We start from the raw sequence: 12524 nt of genomic DNA, 5'->3' as shown, positions 1-12524 counted from the left end.
GTGTGTGTGTCCGTGCGCGTATGTCATCACAAATCTCAGCAACCTTTATAAAACAGAACACGATTAAGAACGCGGAGGGACAGGGGCAAACACACACGGAGGCGTTCCATCCGCGTTCTTAATCGTGTTCCGTCCCAACCAACACGCTCTACACCTTCTCGCAACCTTTATAAAGCCTTTAGTACTTCCTTTCTCCGCGTTTCATTATAGTTCCCGACAGCTCTTCATTTTCATTGACGGAAGCCCGCACCACCCAACTCTTCAAAGCTGCAAGATGGAGGAAAGCTGAGTCATGCCTCGAGTTTCACTCGACAGCTCTTTTCACTCCACTGTACAAAACGGAGCCCAAAGCCGTGGACGTCCACAGAAGGCCAAACACTCTCGTACATCCCTTTCGTAGGTAAAGCCGACGACAGCGGCAAATGTGCGCAATTATGCAAACACGGTCTCCACGTCGATACCCAAGTATTCAGGGATAGTGTACAGCAAGGGTGGGTTCTGTGTTTTGCACGACCTGCTTCTGCCAGCGTGGCAAAGACGAACGAGCGCGCACAAAGGGAAGAAGAAGAAAAGAGAAAAAAAAAACATCAGAAAGAAAAAGAAAAGTGGAATCAACGAGAAAAGACGGAGGGAAAAGAGTATAGAAGAGGGGGGGGGGGTTCTTTGCTTATTTTTTACTGGGATCGTGACAAAGGCCCCACATCGCGGTTACTCAAAAGCTCCAATGTATGTGCTGCGACATGAGTCTCGCGATTCCAATTTGAATGTTCGGTCTTGTCACGAATAGATCAGCCGGTTAGGGTGTATTAGGGTGTGTCGGTGTACAGTGAACCCTCGTTAATGTGACCCCCGATAATCTGACATACGAGCTTTACGACCGTACTCCTGGGGAACAATGCAGTGAAACCCCTGCAAACCCTCCCGTTAATATGACGATTCCCCATTATGACCAGAATTTTCGGGAACGACCATGGTCATAATAACGAGGACAACGTCGTCTCCTGATCTGCAAAATGCGAAGAAAATTTGAAGGATACGGACGCGAACGTTCAGAGAGATTTGGGAGGAGAAATGTATTGCTTTAGAGCGTGTGTATTGTCATCAAGCAGGAGAGCTACCTTATGGAGGTAGTCCCCTTTAGCTTTAGAGCGTGTATTGTTGACTCTATATGTATTGGCATCATCGTGGAAGACCAGCCATATTGGCTGGCTCCCTTTGACTCTATGAAATGAGCCACAGAAGACTGTGTAACCAGTCAAATTGTACATAAGCGCTGCTTTATATACGTCTCTTCTTTACACGCTGATGTTACGGGTGACGGTGTCACGCGTATGCGTATATAGGTGTTCGTATAGTAGTCCGTAAACTAGTTGAAAAGGTACTCCACAGCATTTGTTATTGCCCCTGAATATCATATGCAAAGGAAGATGCACCGTCAGTTATTAATTTAGCAATTCTTTTTTTCTAAGCCTAATATTAAAGCGCAAACCGCATGCAATCGTCAACACTTGCGCCCCCTGAGGCGATATGCTGGGAACTGCTGGGACTGCGCTCAATTGTGTCTTTCCGATGTTTCGTTTTATCGGCCCGTCATATTGTGGACTCTCTCGTAGAGTTGGAGTACCGAACGGTGTGCTTTTGAGGCTCGGCGTAACAACGGCGCTGCTGTGTAACTGAACAGGATTTTTTATCACACAGACTGGCATCAATTGCAGTATAAGGTAAAGTCCGTTCAAAGTATATGCTACATATTTTGCTTTTCTGCTGTTCCTTCTAGCCGCGTTGCTTAAGATTTTGACGTCACCATTGCTCCAAGGTATCGGGTGTCCTATTATCGCGTTGTAGCCTATTCTTCTACTGTTTATGGTTGGTTTGGTTTGGTGCACGAACAAATAAAATGCTTTAATAGATTTATGTTATTTAGCGTTAGCACCGCGAAGTAACTGGGGCTATGAGCTGCGTACAGTCGTGGGCAGATGGGGAGAGGACGTCAGGAAAGAGTGGGTGACAGGGGAGTTAGTGTGCGTCCTGGGCCGACCTCAAGGGGAACTGTGCCAACATCCGTCTCGAAAGTCTCGAGCTTCAGGAGAACAGCGCTGGTGGTAGGATTCGAATATGCTTATTAGAAGCAGCGTGTCGAACCGCAAAAAATACGGGTTCGGTTCGGGTTCGGGTTCGTGTTGCTTTGATTTCGTTCCGGTTCAGTTCCGGTTCGGCCACGCCAAAAATCGAACCGGTTCGCGAACCGGTTCAACGCTTCCATTTTATATGTTCCATAAAACTGCGTTTATCAGGAAATGCGTGGCTAATAGCTTACTGCAGTTGTCTGCATATTTAAGTAGTTGTAGTTGTCTGTTTTTAGCGGTCAGGTACTCCCTTTAGCGAGAGAAAGGAGAAATGGATGAACACTTATTTTAAATAGAGTCCACGCTGATGAAGCGGTGTAGTCCTTCTACTACTTTCTGTTCCCAAAATCTTTTTTCACACGCACAGTGCCAGCAAGATACACTTAAAGGAAGCCTAGTAAGATGGGCAGCGTTCGACGGTACTTGCCGGCACACTGCATTCGCAGCGTGAATCGATCTGAAACCGTACTGAAGCATGTCGAAAATAAGCCTGCCAGCCTTACTCTATCCAAGCTCACAGCAGTGTACTATAGTTAATCCACAACACAAAGGCAATGTGTCACGACACAATTGCACTACCATTAAGCAGAACTGCATTTACTTTTCAAACCACAACCAATCATAAATATCATACTCATAAATAAAAAATAAACGGGTACCGTTCTGCGTATACGCTCCTTCTCCACTTCTCACGTTTCTGACTTGATTAATTTTTACTGCTCACGTGCAAAGGGAAATGTTTTGCGCTTACTTAACCACATATTGGTCCTATAGTGCTACATAAGTGGCCTACTCCATTCCTGTTTCATTCGTCCGCGTGACGCCTCGTCTCTGAAGAGTAGACGCCGCAGCACGTGCATGGGGCGCTAGCCGAGGCGCTCACGAGGACAACTGCGCTTCAACGTGTTAAAAAGACGTTCAAAGAATACTTACTAACGTACCTCGTTTGACTGCTAGGTGAAAATTTCCGAAATCCATGATATGGACGCGTGGTGATGATACCAATGTGTCTTCGTTCGGGGACTGAGAGGAACTCTTATGCGGACTTCTTTTATGTCCGAACTGTTTTGTTGCGAACCGGTTACCGCTATTATTTTGTACGGTTCTGCACCGGTTCGGGTTCAACAGTGTCATGAAAATTTCGGTTCAGGTTTGGTTCGACACCCTGATTTGAAGAAAAAGAAAAGGAGAAAAGAGGGGGAAAGGTCAGCCTGACTCAGTGTCGGCTTGCTATTCCGCAAGTAAGTAATCAGAAAATATCCACTCGGCTTTCTTCACTGACCACGGTTTTATGCTTTCGACGTTTAATTTTTGATAGGGTTCAGGGGCAATACATGAAAACCCATGTTTATTTTCGTGTTAGTCTGCTTAATGGAATACTACCGCAACCTCTTGATTTTAAAGGGCCCTGGTTCGTGTGTTGGTACAGTCACGAATGCCTTGCTAAAAATTCGAATCGTTTGAATTTTGTCAACCATAGGTCGCTTCGATAAAGCTAGCAAAACTTCTCTGTCGATGGCTTCACGTAAATCTGATTTTGGAAAATGTTGATCTGCGAATATTCTCCGATTTTTGTGACACAATTCGAAAGTGCAGGCTTTTGGACGCAGTTGGGTATTCATTCGTGTTTATGTGCAAGTCATAAACACACGCATAAAGTCATATATCTCCCATCTCATGTCTCGCGTGTAATGGGGTAGTCTACTGTTCTCCAGCGGTGAATCACCCCAGGCCATAGTCATGATATATTTGTTGTTGTTGTTGTTGTTTTTCGTGTTTATATTTGTTTTTGGATCAATACTCGTGTCTACTACTTAGTTTAGGATCTCGAATTTCACCACCAGCTATGTTGTCCGAGGTTTTCCATGGGGCTTGTCCAAAGAGTTTCTAGGTAGATATCAGTACAGTCCCCCGAAGTCGGCCTAGGGCGCATACTAACCCTCCTCCTCCCACACCTTCCTGGTCTCCACCTGCACACGTCTGTGCTCCGCTTATAGCGACAGTTGCCTCGCGGTGATAATACCGAATACGAAAGGAAAGAAACCCATTTTTTTCGAAGAACTTTGAAAGCGAGCGATGACTTTGCACCTGCGTTTCAAAACAGGGAGACTGCGTAGAAAAACGATACTCTATTTTCTGGAATATCACGTTTGATTAACTGCCAATAAAATATGCAGGGTTAATTATTGAACCCCCTTCGTAGGTTTGATAAAACGTCGTACCGCCTTTGATAAATGGCGCGTGATTGGGAGCGGAACAAGCTTTTCGAAAATCAACTGCGTGTATTGATTGTCCTATACTGTTAACAGGCAACAAGCAAAGTGGACGTTCGGCGACGAGGGAAACCGAGCCAGCTAAAGCGTGTGGTGCTGCTTACCAAAGTTTGTCTTCGTTCCCCGATACACAGAAAATAGAATCAGCGCTGCATATAAAGCTCCCGGGGCCTCGGGATACTTCAATGCCATCTTTTCAAAATGAGATGCAACAGCCATAAAGCGTTTCGTGCATGTCGTGGATAAGAGCATGCATTATGAAAGGAAATATTTTAACTCCATATAGAGTCACGTGTATCCTTTCATCTTTTCCCCTCTGTTTACGACATCCTTTTCTCCTTTGTTCCTTTTATGCAGATGATGATCTCACAAGAGATTTGAGTCGATCGGTAAGATACTTCGTGGCGTATTCTTCAATTGCTTTCGTGTTCTTGCTCTGTGAAGCCTCGTGGTTGCTAAGTTACCGAACGTGCTTTTGCAACGAACTCGAGGGGTGGAAGTGCAGTACAGAACGCTGCGTCTTCTAGTGCTTTGAATGAGTCGCTGTTACGGTTTGCTCGGGGGGGGGGGGGGGGCATAGGGGAGACCAGAAAGCTGGGAAATGCTTTGGTGTCCCCCTGGCAAGTCGCTTTCCAGCATGACATCCTTGGACATTGTGAATGCTTTTCTTTCTTCTTTTCTTTATTGTCTTTACAAAGCTAATACACGTAAACCTACTTTGTTCAGAGGCAAATCTTTATAACTCCTAATAAGAGAAGCACGAAATGTGGTAAATCTCAAATTAGACCAACATTAAGCTTTGCGATTATCACATCACATCACAAGTTTTGCTCGATATTTTATTCTTCCAGATGGAACGGGACAGGCTGGGCATCGGGTGTCCGTCGGTACTGGCTGGACGGCACAGAACGTTATTCTCATTGGGTATGCATTTCGCTAATATATTCGAGCACGTTCTTCATCTTGAAACTTCCCGATCGAAAGATCCATCAGAGCCAATCCTAATGGAACCATTAGGCCAATAGGCCTATCGTAATTTCGGACATCTCCACTAGGACGAACGGTTTGACGGAAGCGCCACAAGGTATCAGCAGCATCACAAGGTATCACAAGGTTTGACCTTGTGATACATAGTGTGATTTGTGTATACATGTACAGTGTATACATAGTGTGATTTCATAGTCACTGCTTGCTTGGTCCAGAGAACCACTTTGTGAGCGAAACCAAAAACAAATGCGCTTAAGTACAGCGTAGGCTCATTGTAGCACAATCCTGCTGTGGGCTTTTATCATTTACACATAAGTGTTTATTGCGTATAATTATTTGATCGTATGATATTGATAGACATGATATTGATTGATATGATTTCACAATTATGCTCCTTACCGCTCATTTCGTCATAGAAACCAGCTTGACATTTATTTGTAGGTCGAGTTGTACTTGCACATAACTTCATTTTCATATTTCACATCTCATGCTTCTCGTGTAATGGGGTAGGGTACTGCTCTCAAGCGGTGAATCACTCCAGGCCATAGTCATGATTTAGTTGTTGTTGTTGTTTATTTGTAGGACATGTGCCGGATAAGTCACTTAAAGTGTGGTCCCCGGAAGCTCAATAAAACTTAAATATGGCGAGGAATGTGACGATAACCAATTATCACACACAGTACGTTCACAAGATTGCGGGCCTTAAGAAATGTAACCGGCATTCAAAGTCTGTGATCGGTGCAGCGGTGCCAGGTCCCAGAGCGGTGTGTCTGAAGATACTGAAAACAGGTATCTTCCTATGGGAACAAGTGCGGATCACAAGATATCGAACAGGAACTGCACGACAAACACAGACGTGAAATAAATATATTAAGTTCGGGGTGTAACTTCGTGTGACCTTCAGGTGTGTGTGAGGGGGGGAGGGGGTCAGAAATGGCTTGCCGTTGTTGGGGGCCGCACGCCACTGGGCATCGTCACGACCACATCCTTATAGAAAGGGGTGAAGGGCTGAAGTGTTGGAGGTGATTTAAGTGCACGGTGAATGAGACCGATGTGCACTGTGGATGGGGGGGGGGGGGACATTAGAGGGGTCTTTGCTCAAGTACTGTCTCTTGAAGAAAACGCAAGAGGTTACGAGGTTTAGTAGATCGTTCAGCGTAAGGACCTCCGGGGTATACAATGTTCGCCAACGTGCCAGTACTGGAGTGTGCAAAGTAGGTTTCCCGCATAGTGTTGCATGCCTGACATTCTTTCAGGATATGAGCGATGGTTTCAGGTTGGTGATGGTGATCTCGGCTGGCATCATCCCCAGAGCCGATCTTGCATAGTTGCGAGTTGGTGTACGCAGGTCCTGTGCGCAACCTATGGAGCATGGTTTGTATGGCTCGGGGGAGGCCTTTCATGGGAAGAGAGGGCGGCTGGTTTTGTATGATGTCCCGTATCCCAGAGTGGTGACGCAATTCAGCTAGCTGTTCAACGGCCATTCAGTTACAAACCTTACGAACACACGCTCGGCGAATGAAGCGTTTATTGCTGTAAATTTCGGGCTGTTACAGCGAGTTATAATACAACGGTAAACACTTACAGCCCCAATAAGTTGTGGTCATATAGTAATGGTATTACATTAAGAAATTATTGTCTTGGTAATTTATTATGTAATCTTATCACACTGAGGGTAAATTTTAGTGCCATTATCTTCATTATTTCAGCTGAAAGAGTCTTTAGTACGGCAAGAGAGAGGCAGCCATTCCGAGAGCCTGCTCTTGTAACGTTGCAGCGGGAGCGTTACAAGGTAAGACTGTTTTGCATCAAGAGCTCACATCAGTCTATCCAAATAACCTAAATGGGAAAAGTTTAGTGTCCTTTTTCACGTCGTGGGGTCGTCTGACAAAGAAAGGAAACTCTCGTTACTGGATGATGCCGAGGCTGGCAGTAATGAATTTCCAATGTTATTACTTTTTGTAATTTCAGCGACGCATTACACGCCCGCGAGTAGTCGACTTTCATTACATAAGAAAATTAATTTTCGCAGCTGTGGTTGTGCGTGACAGGTACCCACATTCGCTGTGCTCTTAAAGGACAAATATCCCGAGAATGGCGTCGACGTTCCGGTTTCGCTGTTAATGCTGCTGGCGTAATTCATGCGTTATATATCGGTGCCGCCTTTGCACGGTATAACGTTCCTCTTGTACGCATGCGTAAGAAAAATACAAACTGAATGATGTTAGCAGCATCGACGGGCGTCACACGGTGCACGGCCATAATATGCATATTGACTGCTCACGCAAACGTTATCCGATGTGAAATCGACGGGCGCCGTGTCTTATGGCTTCCACTCGCAAAATAAGTAATTATCTGTAATATTGAGCTGCAAATGAATATTCATTTTCTCGTTAGGTATCCCGCCGGCGGCAGGTTGACGAAGATGGTGGAATTATTATTATTATTATTTTTTATCGTCAAATTGTCACATTCAATAAGCTTATGCAAAGTATTTTGAAAATGCGCACTCGAGCGGTCGGTTTCAATGAATGACGATACGCCGACCTACAAGAAGACGTGCGAAGGCTATAATTTAAATGTATTTTAAAGAAGAGCCGCAGAAAAAGAAAAAAGAGGTTATGAAAGGTACTGAAGCGGTTTTTGTGTATCCTATAGACGTATTTGGACACACCTACTGCTGTCTGGAGGGTATACCATGTGCCCTATCCTACAAGGCCCTACGCAATCTTCCTTTGCGCGGACGCCATCTGCTTCTGCAAATCTACAATGATTCGTGGCGCACAGGGACGGTCCCTCCGGAGTGGAAGTCCGCAATGGTAGTCCCTATCCTAAAACCCGGGAAATCACCTCATGATATTGACTCCTTCAGGCCGATCGCATGATTAACTCACGGCTAAGCTGGTTTTTTGAAAGCATGAGGTACTTCCCGGAGGTCATGGCTGGATTCCGGCAGGGCAGGTCATCCATCGATAGCGTGATAGACATCGTCCCCAGTGTCCAGCAAGCGCGGTCCGAAGGGCAGCTCACAGCAGCAGTTTTCCTAGATGTCATGAAAGCATACGATAGCGTCGTCCACAGCGCTGTCATCGCAACTCTACAAGAGTCTGCTGCAGGCGCCCGTGTCATCTCCTGGGTGTGGTACTTCCTATCTGATCGCACACTTTTCGTGCGCACTGCCCACGGCGACGCAGCTCCTTTCCCTGTACGCCGCGGGGTGCCGCAGGGCGGTGTGTTGAGTCCATTGCTGTTCAACCGTATCATCGCTTCACTCCCTACACACCTGCCCGCCCACGTTAATATCGCAATTTACGCTGACGATGTCTGCATTTCGACTTCAGGCAACCGGAGAGACGCGATTCAGCGGCGCCTGCAGCAAGCCCTCGACGCCATTGAATCATATCTTGCCGACAGCGGCCTACGTTTCTCCCCAAGCAAAACAGTCGCCATGACGTTCACCAACCGCTCATTTAAGAGCTACCCACTCTACGTCGCGTGAACGCCACTTGATTTCGTCCCCCGGTACAAATATCTCGGCGTCACCGTAAACAAAAAGCTGTCATGGTTCCAGCACATCAAGGCCCTCTCTACCACGACGAAGAAATTCGTGAACGTGCTACGACGCATCTCTGGAGCGTCGTGGGGTCCCTCGTGCAACGACCTCCGACACGTCCATAACGTACTTGTGCTGGGACTGCTACGGTATCACTTCCCAGCGTCCCACGGATTCAGTACAACGGGTGAGCGGGACCTCCTCAACACCCAGGCGCGCGGCCACCGTGTACGCCTCGGACTGCCATGTACGGCTAAACTTACACGGTACTTGTAGAGACGCGAGAGACGCCCGTGCTAATCCTGCGGGACAGAGAGACGCTCCGCATCTTTGCGCGCTTCCTCACGCAGCAACCTTGCCACTACCCGCTGTCCATTGAGGACGCCCGCCCCGCATCGGCCTTTGGCGGCGCCGTCCGCAGGCTCAAGGCTATCCTTCCGGATCGCTCCTCAAGCGTATCCTACGCCCCTCCTCTATGGGCCCTTGACAAACCCCAGGTATTGACGAGCGTCTCTCGCCTAGGACGAAAGAGGGAGACGCCGATAGCCGATGCGCGCCAGCTCGTCCTCGAACACTTACCGGCGCAGCATCAACAGCGGCAGGCGATCTATACAGACGGATCAGTTACACCTGATGGGGCCACTGCAGCCATCTACGTCCCGCACGGCAATATCGAGCAAGCTTTCAGCCTCTGGTTGACAACGAAATTTGGTCGAGGCAGACCACACTTAGGGACGACACAAACATGTAAGCCTCATACGCCCGGAATCATCGAAATGCAACAACTAAGGGAAAAGAGGCACTGACGCCAGGAATCGAACCTGGGTCTTCTGATTTCCGGTCAGATATGCTACCACTACACCACACCAGCACGCCTTTCCCATGAGCCATTGAGTGCCGCAAGTAATCGCAAGCAAGCGGAAATCAGAAGACCCAGGTTCGATTCCTGGCGTCAGCGCCTCTTTTCCCTGAGTTGTTGCATTTCGATTTCAGCCTCTCCCATACCACCTCCTCCACCGAAGCCGAGCTCTTCGCAATCCACGCGGCCCTCAGGCACATCACAACATCGCCCCCAGGAACCTGGACGATCCTGTCAGACAGCAAGGCGGCACTGGAGACACTCGACTCACACTGCACGAAAACAAGCGACGACCTGCACACAATGATAACGTCCATAGCCAACACCGCCCTTGCTTCCGGGCACGACATATGTCTCCAGTGTATATCCAGCCACATTGGCCTCGGCGGGAACGATCGAGCCGATGCTGCGGCCAGGCGTGCACACGAACAACCCGACGCCGCGGCGCACATACCGCTCACTCCGTCGGCCTGCCGCATCCAAATCCGCCGTTGGGCCGCTCAAGAGGCGCGGTGCTTTATTCACGAATCCGCCCTTTTCAACGAGCTTCTTCGCGCCATCGACCCGGCGGTGGAGTTCTCCCCACCACGACGTCTCCAACGGCTCCACCGGCTGCGCCTCAAATTGGCATACACGCCACCGGTTCAGCGCATGATGGGGAGGCAGATCTCGGCCCCCTGCGACGTTTGCGAAGTGGTTGCGGACACGTCGCACGTCCTGCTGACCTGCCCCAAGTACACCACCCATTGCGCCACCCTTTCCCGCTACCTCCAGCGCTTCGGGCACAACCAACTGACGCTGGCCGCACTCCTTGGCCCTGTGCCTCAGCACCAATAATGGGCCGTCACAAGAGCTTTATTGCAATTTCTGAAGAGCACTGGCCTGGCCACCAATTCCTACTGTTCTAAAACAGGAAGAAATAATGCTATGTCAATTGAGTCTGAGAGGCTTTGCTCGCTTAACATCAAGTAAAAACACTGACTGAAGATGTCGTCCCAGAGCCCTCTGTAAAATAGTTTTTGATGTTTGCCAGGAGAAGTGGCATTTAGCCAATGAGAATAGAGGTCGGGATCTATGGCAGGGTTCACACGTCATCTTGAATGAAGTACAGATATTTTGCATCATATTTACTGAGGTGCATTATCTGCGCGGCTCGTTAAAAGCGCAACCGTAAAGACGGCTATTGTACGATATTTCCGTGGGGTTTCATCACTAGTTACACTCTCTAGCGTTTTATGCAACGTAAAACGTAGTTCGGAATCATTAAAACTGTACGCGCGTGCAATTAAATGTTGTGAGTCCCGCGAAATGTAATACCTCGCGTTTAGACATGCAAGTGGAACAAGGGGAAACTTGCTGCAGGGCGGTAATTACGTGAGTCCCCCAGCCACTTGCTAACCGAGTTACTCGCTAACTCGCTGCAAGCTTTTCCGCTCTTTGTTGTGACACGGCGTGTGTTTTGAGAAAGGGTGTTTAATGCCTCGCGAAGCGAGAACCTTTCCCGGTCGTATATAGGTGTGCATTCTCCGCAGTTTTGAGAGGCGTCTAAGGTAGAAGTCGGCTTACTCTCCCTGCCTCGAGTTGCTGATTTCTTGTAGAAACGTTTCGTTATATATACGTATCCACTTTTATCAAATACTTCTATATGAATACGACTTTCGCGCTTCATCACTTTTCGCAGATGATCACGTATTTAGCGAGTGAGATTTCTGGTAGTTGTACAACCGTACACTCTAAGAAAAAAAAAAAATTCCTACCCAAGCTGGTAGAACGACAGTACCTCTACCATTTCGGGCCAATCCACGCGCGCGTTCTCCTCCGCGGGTATAGACGGCGGCGTCCATTTTCCTTTGCTCTTCTCTCTCACGTTTACTCAAAGAAAAAAAAAGAAAAGAAAAAGGGTAGAATTTCCTACCCAAGCTGGTAGAACGACAGTTTTTACTGTGTAGTTTGCTTCTACTCTGCAGTTATACCCAAATGGTGAAATTGCATAATGTAAAAAACCCCGAGACTAGGGAACACGAAGGGACAGACACAAACACGAAGTCTCAAACACAGCTGAAAATTTTACTTCACAAAACAGAAATATATCTGTCTGTCCCTTCGTGTTCCCTAGTCTCGGGGTTTTTTACATTATGCATCATCTTCACCAGCTTGCGTGCTTCCTAGCCATTTTTTCATGGTGAAATTGGTTTGAGTAGAAAGTGGTTGAGTAGAAAGTAGAAGTGGTTACAATACAGCTCTACCGAGACGGGTAGAAAATTCTACCTTTTCTTATCGTGTAACATATGTTCCTAGTTATTGGAGTACCTATAACATACTCTGGATTATTGTCGAGTACATCCCTTAAATAAGCCTGATCTTATGACCGCACGCAAGACACGCAATTCATGCTTGAATGCAAAGTAACGGTTATGAGTTGGGAGGCAATAGCGAACTTGAAACAGATCAGCCCTATTGCTCGTCAATTGCATCTCAACGAGTTTGGAGCACTCGCTAAAGCTACATTTCGAGTGCCCACAACCGTTTCTCCTTTTCTCTTTCTTATTTCCCTCCCACGTCATCGTGTTACTATACCACAGCACCCCGTGTGCGATTTACTTCAATCTGCGTTTGAACGGATGGGATATAGTACCGCACGCGCCATGCCAACAGCGCAACCCTCGTGAATGCCTTTTTTTAGATTAGTATACGCGACGACAGTCAACAATCCCTCTTTAGGCGAA

The 12524-nt window shown here is 47.4% G+C and overlaps 2 protein-coding genes and 1 non-coding gene across 4 annotated transcripts in view; 1 reads left to right on the top strand and 2 right to left on the bottom strand.

Moving 5' to 3' along the window:
* Nucleotides 1-12524, bottom strand: part of LOC135377431 (octopamine receptor beta-2R-like) — a 398704-nt gene that overhangs the window by 79365 nt on the left and 306815 nt on the right. The gene's annotated exons all lie outside the window — the stretch shown is intronic.
* On the top strand, nt 8304-10635 carry LOC135385720 (uncharacterized). The gene is made up of 4 exons (XM_064615586.1): nt 8304-8522; nt 8958-9126; nt 9216-9633; nt 9933-10635. Exons 1-4 carry the CDS (start codon nt 8304-8306, stop codon nt 10633-10635), a joined length of 1509 nt encoding a protein of 502 aa, XP_064471656.1.
* Trnas-gga (transfer RNA serine (anticodon GGA)) lies at nt 9740-9810 on the bottom strand. The gene has a single exon. It is a non-coding gene; the product is annotated as a tRNA-Ser (tRNA).

The sequence above is a fragment of the Ornithodoros turicata genome, chromosome 1, assembly GCF_037126465.1.
Source record: "Ornithodoros turicata isolate Travis chromosome 1, ASM3712646v1, whole genome shotgun sequence".
Classification (NCBI taxonomy): Eukaryota; Metazoa; Arthropoda; class Arachnida; order Ixodida; family Argasidae; genus Ornithodoros; species Ornithodoros turicata.
The sequence above is the reverse complement of the archived record's forward strand: the minus strand, read 5'-3'. Positions and strand labels throughout refer to the sequence as shown.

Coding starts and splice junctions, on each gene's coding strand:
- LOC135385720 (XM_064615586.1), top strand. CDS start 8,304: ATGAGGTACTTCCCGGAGGTCATGGCTGGATTCCGGCAGGGCAGGTCA. Junction 9,127..9,215: donor CCACGGATTCAGTACAACGG/GTGAGCGGGACC, acceptor CGGTACTTGTAG/AGACGCGAGAGACGCCCGTG. Junction 9,634..9,932: donor GAGCAAGCTTTCAGCCTCTG/GTTGACAACGAA, acceptor TTTCGATTTCAG/CCTCTCCCATACCACCTCCT.